General features: G+C 43.6%; 1 protein-coding gene across 1 annotated transcript; it reads right to left on the reverse strand.

The window, feature by feature from the left end:
• Window positions 1-242: 242 nt before the first annotated feature.
• abat (4-aminobutyrate aminotransferase) lies at window positions 243-18,224 on the reverse strand. Its single transcript, XM_018754782.1, has 16 exons — window positions 18,071-18,224; window positions 11,228-11,346; window positions 7,873-7,970; window positions 7,636-7,665; window positions 6,346-6,463; window positions 4,046-4,095; window positions 3,704-3,784; window positions 3,112-3,204; window positions 2,848-2,910; window positions 2,646-2,709; window positions 2,341-2,489; window positions 2,065-2,202; window positions 1,772-1,939; window positions 1,293-1,439; window positions 1,091-1,202; window positions 243-830 (listed from the first exon to the last, which is right to left on the reverse strand). Exons 2-16 carry the CDS (start codon window positions 11,295-11,297, stop codon window positions 709-711), a joined length of 1,503 nt encoding a protein of 500 aa, XP_018610298.1. The 5' UTR covers window positions 11,298-11,346; window positions 18,071-18,224; the 3' UTR covers window positions 243-708.
• Between the last annotated feature and the right edge of the window lie 804 nt (window positions 18,225-19,028).

Consider the following 19,028-nt stretch of genomic DNA (forward strand, 5'->3'; position numbering starts at 1 on the left):
ACCTTAGCTACTCCTCTGATAGTCATGTTCTGAATTACAGTCCCTGTATTCTTATTAGAAAAAGCAAGTAAATCGATTGACTGCAGATTAAATAGCTGAATAACAAGCGGCACCTCTGGTTGGATGGGTTTTGTTAACAGGTTTGTTCACTCTTCCCAGTCCTTGGACAACCCCAAAGGCGGTGATGTGATTTTTAGAGGCCCAGTCATAATGCTAATGTGTCACACAAACTTTCCTGCGTCTTTTTTTTTTTTAAATGCATGCTAGTCTCCCGCATGGAAGCCTCTGCTACTGCAGGACTGACATGTCATCTCTATTCTCCCTGTTCCTTCATTCCTCCACATTGACAGCCATGACTCTTGCACCTGGTGGTGTAATTTCAGTGCTTCTCTCACATCCACCATCTCCATGTGACAAATCACAAGCAGTAATGTAAGGAACTGCATATTTCTTGAAGCATTTGAACAGAGATGCTGTTGTGCTCTTGCCCCTGGATAGAGTATTGCATTTTTGTAACCCTTATATTCAGTCATGTGGCATTTGGGTGTTTCTAAAAAGAAAGTAAAAGTGTGCTTTTGGGGTGGATGCCTCATCCCAGTTGGAGAAAGGAAAAGGAAGGGTTATAATTGGCTCTTTTGCGATTCATCAGAGTTCTCCCTCGTATTGGACCCTTGCGCTCTGTGGCAGAGTTGTGTTCCTTGGAGGCCCTTACTTATGCTCAGCCAGCACATCGTTGAAGATGTTCAGGAAAAGGTGCACATGATACTCCTTGAACACCAGAGCAGGACGGAATCTGATGGACTTCTCACCACAGCCTCCAAGGATGATGCCTGTGTAATGAAGAGGTATGTGTTCAACTTTGTGCTTCAGCTTGGATCAAACACCTTCCTTCAGTGTATTTACATCAGCTGATGGCTTCAGCAGTCTTGTTTTGGCTGCCTTGTGGCATTTCACTTCAATATATTTAAAAGTCAGAGTTGGAAGATCTGTAATGCTGTGCTGCAGCAACTTGCCAGACCAAGGTAAGTGTAGTTAAGTGGAGATATGGATCATGTGACATCGGTTGGGACAGGATGGTCCGCCTACTTACCTTTGTTCCGGACTTTGAGAATGAGCCTGTCACGTGTGGCATCATCCCGAGCATTAATGGCACAAAATGTGCCCACGCCCCTGGCAGCACTCAGAAGGTGGGGGTACTGGGCCTGCGGAATGGAGGAACATCACGCCATGTTCACAACAGCAGTTGAGCTCTCTCAGCGATCTCAGCTCCCACTCGTAGTCGTCACACATACCTGCAGCTCATACAAACCCTGCAGCAGTGCCTTCCCCGACCGCGACACCTCCTCCAGCAGGCGCTCTGTCTTGATCACATTTAGCACTTCAGTCAGGAAGATGTTTTTGGATGGGTCGCCCATCCACGTGTTGAAGATCCTGTATGGCTGTGTAGGGTGCAGGCAAAACTGTGCTCAGTGAAATGTTCAAGAGAATAACACAGAATGGCAGCTCTGCGGTAAGACTATTTCTGAAACATCCAACAACAGAATAGAAAGGCAATACTCTTGGAGCACGGGCGGGGTTGGGGGTGGGCTATGTTTCTCAGTTTAACGGATACCAATTCTACCATTTGTACATGCTGTACAGAGGTTGGGAGGTTGAAGACAGCAGATTTCAAAATACAAACTGCTAGGCTTCCAGAAAACAGCAAATCGACAGTGATTTTTACGGTGTAAGAACCCCAAATGAAAAACTTTAAGTACTGTAGACAGCATACCTTGTCTGCCATGAACTCGTCTTTGTGGAAGTAACCCCCAGTGAGCATCTTCTTGCTAAAAGACACAATGTCTGCAGGGTCATCCAGCCCCCAGTGCTCGTGGGCCCAGAACTTTCCGGTGGGGCCGCATCCCGTCTGAACTTCGTCCACATGGAAGGCGCAGCCGTGCTAACAAGAAGTGGCCATATGTGAATTGCTATCTTAGTGCTTATGAGTTAAGAGCTACTGATGAATTATTGAACCTATGATTCATGGGGGCCAGGAAGCATATATCTGCCCACAGACATTCCTACCTTCCGTGCAATGTTGCGCAGCTTTTTGAAGAAGTCAGGAGAGGCGTGGTTGTCACCGCCTTCGGACTGGATGGGCTCAGTGACAATCCCCGCCACCGTCTTGCCCTTCTGTCTCCATTTCACTATGAGGTCTTCCACCTGGAAGGTGCACCTCAATGACTAATCCACTACACAACTGGCTGCTCGTGAGCATTTTTCAGTTTTAACAGGGAAGGTGTGTTGCGGGAAGGAGTGGATGAAGTGCTCGGAGGACAAGCGTGAGGGGGTGTCTCTTACCTCCTCCAAGCATCGGGCCTCCTCCTGGGAATTTTCCCGTACAAACTCCTCCAGCGGGTAGCGCAGCTTGGGGAAAGGGGCTATGGGCCAGTCAAAGGAGGGCACGTCCAGCTTGTGGATGGATTTTGAGTGGGTTGTGGCAAGGCAGCCTGTGGGGTACGATCAAAAACGCAGCATCATCGTTATTATCATGGAACAGGACTGGAACCACTGACCACCAGGTCTCAGGGCGAGCGCTGCTACTGTTCCTGTGAGAGAGCTTCTTAGATTGGATAACTTTGGAGAAGTAAAGAGCCAGTGTTTACCCATGGTCCTTCCATGAAATGACCCCATAAAGGACAGGATGCTGAGGTCAGGACAGCCCGGGCCCTGTGCCAGAGAACACACACAAATAAGGGAGCTGTCAAGTCTAATCTGGGCAACATGTTGTGGGGGTAGAGGCATGCATGATGGTTGCCTTAGATTTTTGGGAGACATGCTGGAAGGGCTGTGATGTTTTGTATTTACCTGGTTGAGCATGCAGCTGTTTATTTCCTCCTGCGACGGTTGATTGTGGCCCCGTTCCTTGTTCTGGAGATGAAATAAACACACAAAGCAATTGAGTATCCGGAACAGAAATGTATTTAAACCTACTCATCAGTGTAGTTGTATGAGGCCAAAAACTGAGTGTATGACACAATTGTAAAAGGGGTATACGTGACTTCCTCAAATGCTGTCCGATGCTCTTGAACCCTGATCTTAGTCAGAACAAAGAATGGCCTCGGTACTCACTTTGTACCAGATGAACATAGACTTGAAGGCATTCTCATTGGAACAGGACCCACATGCCATGGTCTGCACACGACTCATGCCCCTGGGGGCCACCTGTAGAAGGGCACAATGTGTCAATATCCCACTAGAGGGTGCCACTGTTTGTTTCTATTAAAACCTGCAACTGCACCAAAATACTTCTGCTTCAAGTTATCGGGGATGGTCCTTACAGCACTGCAGAGCAAAGTGTCCCATACCATTGCAATGAAACTGATTAAAAAAAAAAAGACATCCAGAATTGTTGAAAGGACAATGGACAAGAATCATCATCACAGATGCCTGTCTACATCACTGACAGTTGCCAAGGACAAGTCCAGAAGTCACACCAGAAGATGGACGGAGATTGCCTCATTCGGCATGATGAAATGCACCCAACGGCTGATCAGACAGCCTGGTCTGAGTCAGCACAGTTGCATAACACCTGACCTTCTGCATCCTTCAATGAACTTTTCCCCACGCGGCAAATGAGATTCTGCAACATAGGGAAGTGAAAACTCTTGAACTGGATGTTCAAGAGTTGTGGGATATTTGTACATTTGTGGTTCACGCTCACCGAAACGAGAGTCTCCATCAGCCTTTCTGGGAAGTTTTCCGGTGGAAGAATCCCCAGAGCTGGACGGTTCACAAAGGTGCTCTGAGAATGGGTGGAAGGGGAAATGGGCAAGTTGTAATAAGGGCCATGAAGGGTGGAACTGCATCATCAATTGTTTTTCTTTTTGCCACACACATCCTCCTCCTGACTCCAGCACTGCAGTCTGTGCTAAAGAGGGTCCTCAGGGGATCTCTGTTATTCATTGAGCTTGCACCCAAACCTTAGCCCCCCCAGTTTCCAGCTGCATGTTTACAGCAGGTTGAGTGCAAATTAAGTGTAGCAATAAGCATTTTGATGACTTACTAGATTGTGGGGCTTTGACAAGACTTTCAGGAGGGCTGGGTGGTTGTATCCTAAATAAAAATGCACACATCAGAAATGCAGAAGGCAACAGGAATCACATAACAGCTACGTATAATATATGGGCCACTGTTGTTCCTAATGTTCTTTCAAGTTTGAATGTATGGCACAGCCATGGATATTTCCCTTCTGAACAAAAATGTGAGTATATAATCATGGTGCTTTTGCACTGATTACATACATTACATTTTACATTTATTCATTTATTCATGCACTGCATGACTCCATGATCCATGAATGCGTTCTTTCTGTGCAATATCACATCCCTTGTTATTAAATGCTGATAACCACAGAGAACACGATGTTCTGAAGCAGACTTTGCATTTTTGATCCAGCAGTGCGACACACTGGCTGAGTTGCATTTCTGGCTCCGCTTCCTGGTGTTTGAAGAGACAAATATTCCATTTTAACAAATGCGAGGAAACCCAAGGCAGTCCTTTTATGCAAAGTCCATTACCATACATTTCATCAGGAGTGTTTACAACGACATAAGTAGACTGAGCTCCCTAATGAATCCAAGACAGGGAGCCAAGTCCTCATGGGAAAGTGCACATCAGTCTGCTCTCCCTCAGTAACGGTCCATGCTGGCAGTGCCACGGTGTCCCCATATTGTATTCACATTCATTGTACATTAAAAGTCTCTAATTCAAATATCACCATATGGATGTGAAAACTGGAAGAATCAGGACAGGGAAAACAGACTCCTTTTAACTGCGGTGCTAGAGGAGACTTTAAAACATACCATAGACAGCCAGGAAAGTAAACGGATGGATCCTGGGTCAAAATCAGAAGTCTGACTGGAAGCACAAATGATGAGACTGGGGTATCATACTTTGGACACATTGTAAGATTTGATTATCTCGAACATGAGGATGATGGGAAAAGTTGGAGGAAAAAGAAGGGGAGGATGGGCAGCAACCAGATGGATGTATTAAATCAGTGTCAGCAAACACAGCCCTTTCAGCACTAAGGACACAAGGTGGAGGACAGTTCATTCTGTAGGGACTCTATTTATGGTCCACAAGAGTTTACATTGAATCTACAGCACTTAATGACAGTAACAAAAAAGTGACAATCTCAAAATGCATCAACTCCTTCAAAGATAATCCATACATTGTGAAAAACCTAATTTGTTTGTCTGCAAATAAAACAAAAAGATGAACTGTTTCAGGAGTGCATCAACCTGAAGGTATAAAACCAAAAATTGTGTTCTGAAAGATTTTAAAAATATAATGAGCTGAGGTGTGTATGTATGTGCATGCTTTGCTTGAAGGGGTTGTGAGCTTTAAGGCTCTCCTCTTAAATCAGCACTTTACAAGTGTCACTGAGCCCAATTACACCCATCCTGAAAGGAATTGAGAACATTTCAATGTGTCCAAGGATGACAGCAATTTGGTTTATAGAAGCAGTCCTCTCACTCACTCACACTCACTCACTCTCTCACACACAGAATATTTGCAGCACTCCTTGACTGCTAAACCATGAGGCTTCTTCATGGTACTGTGTGGTCTGTGGAGGAAGATGACCAGCACAAGGACATCAAGAGCAGGACTGAAACTCCGTACTATTGATGGATGCTGTCCTGTGAGGACGATGCAATCCAAGATTGGACAGCGTTATCATCCATGTTTGCTGATGAAAGCTGTACGCACGTCACTCTATCAGCAAATGTGTAGGGGATGTTGGGAAAGAGGGGATTGGGATGTGTCAGAGATGAGAGATGCTCTCCTGTGACTGTTTCCTGATATGGCCATGACTGCCAAAGAGGACATCTTATTATGTTCTTCCGGAGTACACCGCAAGGAAGTGATGAGGTCAAGCTCAATGAGTTTTAACCCCCAGCCCCACCTCCTATATGGGGCCACCTCTGTTGCAGACAGCCTTGTGCTGTGTTGCCATAGCACCACATTACCGTGGCAGCGCTAGTCCATCACATTAGCTTACACAATAACTCCAGTAAACTGGTCACCCCCAGATGAAACGCGTTTCCTGTATATGTCATCATGGGTAACTTTTTTTTGTTGCTCTGTCCAAAGAAAACCCTAATTTTACAACAAAAGAGCTGTTTTATGTTTCTGAAGATGCTGAAATTATGGTTTGCATTTATTGACTACCTCAGCTCTCTGTAGTATCTCTTTGCTGGCCCTTTTTGCCTATCATAAGTCAGTGGCTAAGGTACATTCTGAAGTATGTTCCAGCTGGTCCTTCTTAACCTACCACAGGCCAGTGGTTTTTTTTCTTACCGATGGGAATAGAGGAGATCTGGGTGTACAAGTCCAGCATTCGGTTGCCGTCGGCATCCACCAGGTAGTTTCCCCTGCTTTCCTCATAGTTGCAGAAGAAGTGCACTGCACCCACATTCTGCAGAAAGACAAGCATGTCTGCTATGTCAAAACCTTTCATTTTCCAAGTAGACACTCTGGGGAACGATGAAGCTTACCATTCCACAGCCCCGATAAATATAGATGTATTAGCTAATGGAGCAGTTTGTTGGTGCAGTAGCAGGACCCCAGTCCTAAGACTTGGACTGGCCACCTTTCTGTCAAGAATCCAAACCATTAACCACTACCACTTTACCTTCTGTATTTCCTGCAAATCTGTCTAAATTGGGAGATGCTTGGAGGTATGAGAGGGCGCAAGGGGGCATTGATGGCACAGAGCAATTATACCCGGTTCAGGTTAATGTACAAACAAAAATCCTTATCTGTAATTATTTTTATTTTACCTTGGACTATAGAGTAATCATGTCATTTTACAGTTCCATGTGACACATAACATTAGAGCATCTCCTTAGACCAGACATACTGTGCTTGGCAGCAACTGGCAGGAACTCTGATTATGGCATATCGTTTGTATTTTTTCAGGGTTGCAACTGTGCTTTTTCTGGGGAAAAAGGCCCATTCCAACTACTAAAAAGAACAGGCTGTAACAACACAGCTGTTCAGAGAATGTGTTCTGAGACACATAATTGCACATAATTCCATCACTGTACACATCTGCAATGATTATGATATGAATGGTTCCAACTGGATATTTGGTTAGAGCTAAAGTAGTAAACAATTTAGTAACAATGTAGTAAAGCCATACTTGTCACCATCTGGAACATTCCTGACATAATGCTGACTCATACATTCGAACTGTCAGTTTTAAGACTTCTTCCTCCATGTTCAGTGCACCAACATGCATCATAATTAAAATATGAAATCCTTTTGCAAACAGCTACTAATTCGGCACAACTGCATTTTGTGGTGATCAAAAGGGCATGGATTTGTGGCTACAAGTTCCCCAGTATTGTGTCTTGTTTGGAGACTTCCTCTTGCTGTATACTCAGCAATAGCAAATTATACAAATAAATGTAAAACTAAGTAAGTGGAATAAAATCTTATAACTTTAAATTAAAAAATGAATTAAGTGAGGCATTAGAGAGCAAATGCAGAAGTCTTCTGAAAAATCCTACTCTGAGTTTTGACCTATAGGACACTTCTGCTATGGAGTCCATGGGTGTCCTGTCCCATAGTCTACCAGCTCCTCACCTGGATTTCTCCCAGCTGTTTGGCCAGTTCCTGTAAGGAAAGAAGGGTATGAGTCTTTATTGTCATCTTATTTGACTAAAAAAATAATATGCCTTTAAACCTTTTTAAAATATATATTTTAATTCTAGTTCAGCTGCCTATTTTGAACATTAACAAATATGGTAGTTTTACAGGATGAGCTTTCTGTAGTTCCTCGGCTTTTAGAAGATGTGAGCAGGTGATAAGTCACCCTCTTACCCTTGACTTTGGACCAGGCACTTCTGTCTTCATTGAGGGACCATCATAGTCAAACTCATCCAGTGTCTTGGTTGCCATTTTGCTGATATGCCTGCGGCCTGCAACAGGTGTCAATGTACATTTCAGGGGCAACAGCATGAACAACAATGGGCTGTTTAGTATTTCTACTGTACTGTTACTAAGAATGATAAACAACTGAATTTACTGTAATTTGTGAATGTAAATTACATAACAGCAATTGTCTTAATACATTATTCATTTATTCATTTAGCAAATGCTACTCCACTTAAACACCCTGTCTCCTGATTTTACCAATGGCCGTTACAAATTTTCCAAGGTACAAATGTTTTTCAGATTATTTAAAATACTTTTTCTTAAATCACTTTATTTCTAAAAATTCTTTTGGTCTGTACTAGACCAAAAGTGACTTGTGTTCTTCCACCAAAGTAGTAACTGACAATAACGAATACCCAAACACAACAGCAGTGTGAGACTACCTTAATTTAATCATGGTGGTTATCAATAACAAGGTGAGGAATGCTGCACATTTGTGAGCTTAATTGGTCAACAATTAGGATTCAGTAGGAGTTTCTGGAGAGAATTTATTTTCAGTCCTTTAGAATGTTTAATTTTTTTTTTATCTCAACAAAAATACTCATATTCTTAAAGAATATTATTACAGCTACATCTGAAACTTATATGGAAACTAACTTGTATAGAAATCAAAGAATGCCTATTATTAAGCTTCTGCTAACTGGAACTTAGTATTAACAGTAACTAAGTTATGAACAAAAATTATAAATGCAAATTGTAGAGGCAGTATTTTTGCCTAGGATTCCTCACTTCTGTCCTGAGCGTAACAGATTCCATCGATGAACAGTCACACGTCAATAAATGACACACAACACAGAGTAAACTATTAATGATTAACTACGCAGAATGACATTTCAGTGTGTTTCCTGTGTACTACTGGACTATGGTTTATGACTGGAAAAGGAGTGCCTAGGAGAAACAGCTGACAGAGGAGGATTTTTAAGATGGACCACCACTGTGTCTAGTACTGGGGGCGTGTGACCTGCCCTTCACCACTGTCCAAAGGGAATGTGTTCACGCTGAAGCTATGTGACAGTTTGGCCCCTATTAATTATTGATGTTTGTCACTGCTGGTTATCAACGTTCATCTCTTTGTTATATGATGTGACTGTATCTGTGTCTTTTGTGGAGATCTACTCTAAAGGAGGTTGCTGTTAAATGCTGAAGTTATTTTTAAACCCCATCCAGCAGGTTTTAAACTAGCAATTTATATAACATCAAATTTATGTAGCAGATTTAATGTCAGGAAAGCTATCATGCATACAACAATACCATGCAGTAGATTTCACTACATCCTCTTTACTGGGTGGCACAGCAAGTAGTGCTGCTGTCTCACAGTGCCTCTATGGTGAGAAAGAACAAGGGTTCAATCCCCACTCAGTTTGTGTAGAGTTTGTATGTTCTCCCCAGGTCTGTGTGAGTTTCCTCCCACAGTCCAAAGACATGCTGTTCAAGTTCCCCCATAGTGTGTGAGTGACAGTGAGAGTGTGTTTCACTGATGTATGGATGAGTGACCCATTGTAAGTAGTGTATCTAGCAGTGTAAGTCACCTTGGTGAATAAGGTGTGTGGGGCTGATAACACTAGATAGAGTTCACTGGAAGTCGCTGTGGAGAAAAGCATCTGCTAAGTAAATAAATATAAATACTAATTTCTAAGATATTTCATAGCCAGGACTGAATGTCAAATGGACCAGAGAGAGGGAAGCTATCATTAAGATTTTGTGCACATCCAATGCTTCGTGGTCACTGTGGGAACCAGGTGGTACACAGAATGTGACCCTAACATGCTGATAATTCACAAATTTGACAGAAAACTGAGATAGAGTGGCTGAAGTATCTGCTGTGTTATCTCAGTGTTCGGTGACTCCAAAGAAAAACCCAGCTAGGATTTCAGGCCACTGAAATAATATACAAAATGTCTTTGGTTGTTGGGTGCACATGCAGGCTGTGCCGCTAATATGGCCTCAAACTGAGGCCGTTGCCCAGGCTCTGCTACAGGTGCTCCTTTCATAGGGCAAAATGAGCGACTCCCAAACTGGCTGGAACTGGAAAACTGTTGGTCACTTATTAATGTGCAAACCTTTGTACCCCATGTCTGTGCTCCTCCTTGTTTATCTCTGCAGGAACTAAAATGCAACATGCTACCGTAAATATAATGAGGTTATTTTGTAGAAATGGGCTTAATTTCATCAAGCCTCTCCAGACAGTGTTTTTCCTGTCAAAGTGTTCCCATGTGTTTCCCCCTCCATGTCTCTCTCTGTCCATTAATTTCCTGATTCTGATCATACCAAGTTCAACACACTTCATGGCCTACAAGACAATCAAAGGGTGTGCTCCCCAGTATCTACAGAACCTGATCACTCCCTGCACTCCAGTAAGAGCACTGTGCTCCTCTACCTATGGCCACCTGTAGTCCGACACACAAGCGGTAGCAAAAACTGAAAAAAGTTTGTCAGTTCTTGCTTTTGGCCCTGATGTAGTGGAATAAGTTCCCTCTGTGCCTCAAAAGCCCCTGAATCTCTTCTAACATTCAAGGAGGGTCTCAAAATGCCACATTTCCAGACCCACTTCTCTCCTGATATCCTAACTGCTTCATAAATTTTCCTCACATAATCTGTCAAAATCCCCTTTAAATTACCTATTAATCTACCTGCAGCTACTCGTGTAACCTTTGCTGGCAAAAATAATGGTATTAGACAAACTAACTATGCTTTAAGAATGACACATCTCCATCTATATCAGGGACAGCTCATAGTGAGGTTAGCCTGCTGCTGTGGAGCCCAAAAGTTGCAGGTTGAAATCCCACCTGTACCTGCAGTACCTTTAAGCAATGTACTTATGTTTACATTTATTCGCTTAGCAGGTGCTTGTCTCCAAAGCGACGTACATCTCATAGAAAATACAATGTGTGCATTACCTTGGCAGGAAGAGAGACATAGATGCAGACATGTGATTCTTAAGTACTTAGCCTAAATTGCTCTAGTAAAATTACCCAGATGTATAAACAGGTAAATAATTGTAAAATGCTTTGGAGAGAAGTGTCAGCCAAATGTAAATATCCCTTCATCTGCAGTGAAATGCACACACACATTACATATGCGTCACTTTAGAGAAGAGCATCTGTCAAATGAATAAATTAGGTGTAAAAGTGATCTGCATACATTGTGTCTTGAGAATGATGTACATGTCTAAGGTTGAATGGAGTATTATGTGGAATGGAATTCTGTCTGAAGGAATCTGATGCGTGGTTGTGCCACTCACCTGAGCCTGACAAACGCAGGTTCCTCTGTATGGACAGGCCCAGCTGACGACTCAGCAGTGTGGACGCCATGCTTGTGTTTTGGAACAAGACAGACAGAGACAGGCCCAGTCTTCACCACCTGCAGGGAAAGGCGATCACAAAGGCATGTCACCGTCAGTGACCCAGGCATGCAGGCAAAGGTTATTATGTTGAATCATAAAAATTACTTGCTTGCTGGTTAAGGAGTTGCTTTTTCATTTTTTTTTTTTTGATGCAGAATAAAATGAGGCATAAGCACAGTTAGCGGCTGCTATAGAGTCCGAGGGTGGAAAGCTTTCACCAGAACTTTATTTAAATTGGTTAATATTTCAGGATTACAAAGGGAACAGTTCTTAAAAACCATAACGGATTATCTCAAAACAGATTTCTCAACCTGGATCGGCAAGAACTTGCAGTTTCTCACAGTAAATTATGGGTCATTAGGAACGATTTGTGTAGTGAATGAAATTATGGAGTCACTGGAACTGAGCAACCCATGTTACCAAAGGACTCAAAATCCTCGTAAATCAAAAAACAAGAGTGCAGCTCACCCGTGTCGTTTAGAATAAAGTGCAGATGCACAGTCCTGAAGGCCTCTCTTGGATAAGCGCCAAGTGTTCTACATGCATTCTGTGGTTTAAAAACTATACCAATCAGCCAAAATATTAAAACCACTGACAGGTGAAGTGAATAACATTGAACAGCTCATCACAATGGCACCTCTCAAGGGGTGTGATATATTAGGCTGCAAGTTAACAGTCAGTTCATGAATTTGATGTGTTGGAAGCAGAAAAAAATGGGAAAGCATAAGGATTTTAGCAACTTTGACAAGGGACAACTTCTGATGGCTAGACGACTGGGTCAGAGCATCTCCAAAAATGGCAGGTATTGTACACTAAGCTATGGTGAACCGGCGACAGGGTCATGGGCACCCAAGGCTCATTGATGCGTGTGGGGAGCGAAGGCTAGCCTGTCTGGTCTGATCCCACAGAAGTGCTACTGTAACACAAATTGCTGAAAACCTTAATGCTGGCCATGATAGAAAGGTGTCAAAACACACAGTGCATCGCAGCCTGGTGCGTAGCTGCAGACCGGTCAGAGTGCCATGCTGACCCCTGTTCACCGTCGAAAGCGCCTACAATGGGCACGTGAGCACCAGAACTGGACCATGGAGCAATGGAAAAAGGTGGCCTGGTCTGATGAATCACATTTTCTTTTAGGTCATGTGGACAGCCAGATGCGTGTGCGTCGTTTACCTGGGTAAGAAATGGCAGCAGGATGCACTATGGGAAGAAGGCAAGCCAGCAGAGGCAGTGTGATGCCCTGGGCAATGTTCTGCTGGGAAACTTTGTGTTCTGGCATTCATGTGGATGTTACTTTGACAAGTATCGCCTACCTAAAGACTGTTGCAGACCACATACACCCCTTCAAGACAACGGTATTCCCTGATGACGGTGGCCTCTTTCAGCAGGATAATGTGCTGTGCAACACTGCAAATTTGTCACGCCATCAAGTGCTGAATCATCAGTGGGCCCCAAGACATGAACGTTGCACAATATGAGGTTCCCAGTTAAGGTAATTAAACCTCACACTCCAGCTTTCCTCCAGTGTTCAGTTACCAGCACTGGCCCAAAACTGAGGCAAACTCCTGTATCCTGGTCAAGTTTCAGATGGCATCTGAAGAATGGCAAGACAGGACACACTTGACCTCAGTAGTCGGCCAAACACAGTCATATGATGTGATTTTCAGAAACAACAGAGCTCTGACCATGTGCCAATGTGACCTGCAGTTGCATTGCTGCAAGAGGTGTGGAAGACGTATGAGCACCTAGTCTCCCACGATAAGGCAGGTATGCATCTCACACCTGCTGTACCAGCTGCCTGTATTTATCCCATCTCCTGGGATATTGGATTGTGAAACTCCCACAGAAATGTTTTGCTGTTTCTAGTACTGACTGTCCAAGCACAACTAGCAGCAACACAAACAATTACAAGCGATAACAGGTCGTTTCCACTTAGGTATCTCTTTCAATGTTCAACTGATAACGAGACCGTTTACACAGTGTCATACTTTGGTTCAAAGAGTGGGCTCTATTTGAGGTGTCAGCTGCAGCTGCCTGGCGATGTCACTCACTCCTTCGAGCCACCCAAACATTCTGCAGCAGCAGTTTCTTTTGCACCCCTTCCCCGTCTGCTCCAGATCTGCTCTTCACTTACATAATCTGGGCAGTAGAAGCTGGAACATTCCAGACATCTCACTCTGGGTCCTATCACAGACACTCCAAACAGGATGGAACTGGTTCTCGAGAAGAAAGTGTTATGCAAGCAAGACTCTGGCATGCCCATGATGGGACGCAAAATGGGGCAAAGTGGGTTGCCACGGTTACACCCCACAGAAGAAAGGGCTGGGCAGTCCTGCATCTGTAAATTAAGAAAGATGTCTAATATGCGGGGTGCGGTGGCGCAGTGGGTTGGACCACAGTCCTGCTCTCCGGTGGGTCTGGGGTTCGAGTCCTGCTTGGGGTGCCTTGCGACGGACTGGTGTCCCGTCCTGGGTGTGTCCCCTCCCCCTCCGGCCTTATGCCCTGTGTTACCGGGTAGGCTCCGGTTCCCTGTGACCCCGTATGGGACAAGTGGTTCTGAAAATGTGTGTGTGTGTGTGTGTGTGTGTCTAATATGCCCATCTACTCCCAATATCATAAAAGATAAGGGAAACGACCTTGCTTGCTCCACAGCAGACAAACATGTCACTTTCGTTCAGATCCACAGAATGCTCCCTTTTAGATGCTCTTTATTACTTTGAGGACGTAACCCCCACATCCAGTACAAAAGATAACTGGTCCTAGCAGAAGTCACAATAATTGACTTGCACAGCCCAGCACAGAACACAGTGGTAAACAAACTTGTGCCCAGATAGTTGCAAAGTCAAATCCCAGGATCACACCTTGCTTAAGCAAATAAGTGGGAATAAAAGTACTAACATGTACTCTGAAGTATACCAGATGCTTACAGCAATCATTTCAGTGTTTTTATTATTTACTAATTTCTCTGACACTTTTCTCCAAGGTGAATTACAATGTTATTGGTTAGTTAATTGTTAGTAGACTGAGATACCTACACCGATTTACCCATTTTAAGAGCTGGGTCATTTTTACTGTACCAATTCAGGGTAAGTGAATGTTACTACATCAACGTTACTACACCAGGAACAGAGACTTGAACTTGGGTCTGAGTGCAAGTCAACATATCTAACTATTACACCCCCTGCTTCCTACATTATTTGTATTTGTAAGTTATTGTTATTTGTATTTGTAAGCTGCAAGTTATTTGTTCTCCAAGCGACTGTATTTTGATCATGCGGTGTCTCTGCTTTTTCTTAATAAAACAGGTAACACGTTTTCACATTCAGCTGAGATTCAAAAAAAAAAAAACTTTTCACTGCACTTTCACAGCACACTGAGTACAGGTTTCTTTCCCATTTATGATCCAAAGCGAGAGTTTGCTATCGGAATCATTACAGAGAGCTCTGGACCATGTTCACTGGAAGCAAAAATCAATATCCTGAAACAATGACCACATGGGTAAGGGAGTTAAAGGCACAACTTCCAATGGTACTCACCAAGACTGTAACCTGCATTGACAAATCTCCTGTACTTTTGGTATGTAAGAAAAGATTGTGATTTTAGGGCATCAGAGACAGTGGAAACAAGTTTGTCTTTCATTATACAGACTTTAGTTAAAGTCCCTGCTGCAGTACCATTGATCAAGGTACTAGCCTGGAATTGACACCACAAAATTACCCTGCTGTATAAATGGGATGGGTAAACAGTATAAGTGTCTTAGTGAACAAGGCACCAGCTAAATAAATGAATATTAATTGAACTGATGTTTGTCTATTAACTGACCTTCACAGTTAAAATTTTACAGCTCACACAGGACACAAATAAAGCACTGTTAACAAGTGATTACCTGTGCATCTGCAGTCTTTACGTGCCTGTAGAGGGTTAACCTCCTCTGACAGAAAGCGATCCCCTCCGGCTGGTTGTCATAGTTACCAAAGTGGCTCTGAATCGCAGGCACATGGAGCAGTTGGCAGCGCTCAAGGGGGACAATAAGTCTGTGTCTCCTCCTCGCGCTCAGTGGCACAGACGCATTAGTGTGCAGTCATTACAGTAACGGAGAGACAACGGCCCTAGGGGCCAAAATCGGAACACAGCACACGCAAAATTTCACTGCTACACGAGGGATGCGAGTATCGTGAATACCCCAGAAGACCTGCCACAAAGAGGTGAAACTGCAAAAAGTCCTTTTCTGAGTGGTCAAACTTGAGTTAAAAGGTGTGGCAAGTGGCATAGCGGTCCTGGGGATGATTCTCTGTTGCACTGATGTGTCAGTGGTCAAGGTACCCAGCTGTATAAATGAGCAAATCGTTGAAAGTAGTTTAGTATACAAAACCCATCATGGGATGTTATCTTGAAAAAAGACATCAAACTAAATAAATCATGAACAAATTTAAATTTGCTGGATCTACTCTGCTTCATGTCACATCATATATAAAACACACGTTTCTCTCCATTATTAATGAAGAAGTCAGGTCAAGAGCCATGATGACTCGGATTAAAGCATTTTGGAGATAGCGTGAATAAGATGTGCCATGGGTCCAAAGCAGTTTTTCCACACTGGTAAACAGCTGGAACTTAACCAACCAGTCGAGTTTCAGGTTTTACAAATTTTAATAATTTAATAACATCTCCAGCATTGCGTCAATAGTTAATCTGTTTTCTGCTGAGTTTCTTGAATCGCATCACCTACCAGGATTTAACTCCAAACAGCTTCCACCACCTCCCCAAAAGGGTGTTTTAATATGTTATTTAACAATGTGTTATATAATAGTCTAAAAGTGTTTATTCCGTCAGTTAAAGGACCTGGGTTTAAATCCTGCTCCTGCTGTAATACCCTTGAGCTAGATGCCCTTAATTACACCAGTGAAAATTTACAGCTATATAAATGGGTAAATCACTGTAAGTACTGGAATATTGTGTCTATCCATTAATCCATCCAGTTTCAATAACCACTTGTCCTGAGCAAAGTGCCGGTAATCCAGAGTCTATCCCGGAAGCATTGGGCACAAGGCTGAGGGGGATAATATTGTGGCGCACAGCGCCGTGGGTTTGGATGGGGCGAAGAAGGACGCGGAGGCAGCGTTCATTACGAATGATTTATTTGAACACCAGCACCAGGGAAATAATGCTCTCAGTCCGAGGACCTCGTTTCCTTCAGGACCTGCACCTACAGCCAGCCTTCCCAGCCTGCTTAACACCCTCAGGCTCTCTTTTTCTTTCTCCCCCAGGCAGACGCAAACACCCCATTTTATTCCCCGCGTGTCACCAAACACTAACCAATAACAATAAAACACATTTCCCGCTAAAAACAGTAACGCGGGTCATTAAAATATTGCGTCTCTTTGGAGAAAAGCTTCAGCTAAACAACTGACTATTAGCTAATTATCAACCTTTCACTTTTCCTCAAAGGACCTTCACAAAATGACAAAAGCAGTGTGCCCCTCAGTGTTTGCACCTTCCCGCCACATTAAATTACTCCTGACTCACTATGACAATAACTGGCCCAGAACAATAAGGAACAGCAGGAATGTGGTGATTCAGCCGTGCCACTTTAAATTTCTTTTTTTAAAATTAGGCAAAATGAAATGACCAATCAGTCACCTATGTTAGTACAGTATCTTAGAATATATGTTTTTTTCAGCGCACCTATGCTATGGTCATAGTAAACCATTTTTGGTCATGCAGAGCAGTGGCGTCTTAAACAACTGCACTGCTCGTGCAAAGGTAAATTGAATAAAAATATTTTATACAGAAATCGTTAAGAAAAGATTTTGCTGTGGATTCTTGCAAATACGAGCGTTCGTGAATTATGTATGGCGTCTACTCAGTTCAGCGTCTCCTCCAGTAAAGTTCAGGCTTCCAGAAACGGAACGAATCCATGTGACAGGAATGCCGTTTCCACTAGATACCGCTGCGCATTTTTGCAACCCTGTCGCGAGACAACTTTATCTGCGCCTTCTGACGTCACTCCGAAACGTATACAAATCAAATGTAACCAGCAGAAGGGAGAACACGCTCTGCAACAGTGCGCAGTATATAATCATAACTGCGCTGAATAAGCCAGTCTAACGATGTCATTTCTAGAAACAAAGTAAAACAACTAACGCATGTACACTTTGTGTATCGCGTGCGCAGGTGTGCTTGCCCGTCGCAGCAGCACTTTATGAAAATCCTGTAAAATTATGCAAATGATGGGTTTGACCCCAAGACTTCTCAAACATTGCATACATCAGTCAAATGTGAAATGATATCCGAACTAGGCGCCCCGGAAAGATAAGATAAGACAACACACACACACACAGAGCAGCGGGAGGTAACCGGTTCCGACTGGATCAGTCCAGCCTAGTCTGTGTGCGGACATTATGATTACAAGGCATGCCATGCCGCATGCCAGCCAGCTGTTCAGCGTGCGCGATCGCGTCGCGGAGGAGTTGGAGGAGAAGTTATGGACATCGAACATCACAGAGATGTGTCCGAGCCCCTCCCCAAGAACTGAACGCGATGAATGCGCTGGGGCGAGTTCATGCATCGGAGTGCAGCATCTTCTAAAAGCTGCATGCGCAGACGGTTTCCCAAAAGCAGACAGCTGTCAACATGTGTAAAACAAGGGTCGTCCCTTAAGCAAAGCTCATTCCTTAGGTAAGCGCGTGGTGCGCGGACAGCGGTCCAGTTCGCACTGTCAGCCACCGCCTCCAAACTCACCCGGTTGATTTGATGCCGCCCAGGAGGAACGGTTCGGGTCGCTTTCAGACAAGAACAGCCGCAGTTATCAAATGGGGTGTGCGTACGTCTTGATGGGGTTCACGTAATATTTGCGAGAGGTGTCCTCGGTCTTAAGAAGATGAGGGGCTACAGGCAGGCTTTAGATCTGGCAACCAATCAGCGAGCAGAGACCATCGCAGGGAAGGACGACTTTCAGAGACACTGGCCAATCATATAAGACAGAACGCCGCAGGGAAAGGAGACGCCCACAAACTGGACCGCTTAGAACAGCTGTCGTATTCTCACACTGAGTAGACACGTAAAACTGTCGACTAAATGTGAATAAAAGAAGGACTATAAACATGTTTCGAATCATCTTTGAAACGAAGCCTAGGCTTCTTTTAGGTGAATCGGACTGCAGTGCATATGTGTCTATGTGTTTACATTCTACTGTATAAATGGGTCAATGACTGAAAAGAGTTCAGTGCAGGGGGTGTCAACACTGTCAGTTCCCTTGGTTAAAGATGGCAGCTAAATATACTGGACATCACTTCGGAGAAAAAGCATCTGCTAACTGAATAAATGTAAATGCAATGTGTGTGTAAAAAGAATGAATATGCCTTATGTGTGTATGTATTTTATTAGGGAAAATGGTGCAGAAGGATGGACTAAGATTTCATAAACTTTATGGATGTGTGAGGAATATTTACACACTTACAGGTTACACATATAGTTCTATACTAAAACTTTTGGTTTTTGACAGCTTCCCTTTTGTAAGTGACAGCACAAAGAAAACAGTTTCAGCCTAGGCTTCGTTTGAAAGATTATTTGAAAAAATTTTATAGTCCTTCTTTTGGGTTGTGTGAGGAAACCGGAGCACCTGGAAGAATCCCACGCAAACCCAGAAAGAACAAACTCCTCATAAAATGATCCAGATTCAAACCCACGTCCAGTTGCA

Source organism: Scleropages formosus, chromosome 8, assembly GCF_900964775.1.
Source record: "Scleropages formosus chromosome 8, fSclFor1.1, whole genome shotgun sequence".
NCBI lineage: Eukaryota > Metazoa > Chordata > Actinopteri > Osteoglossiformes > Osteoglossidae > Scleropages > Scleropages formosus.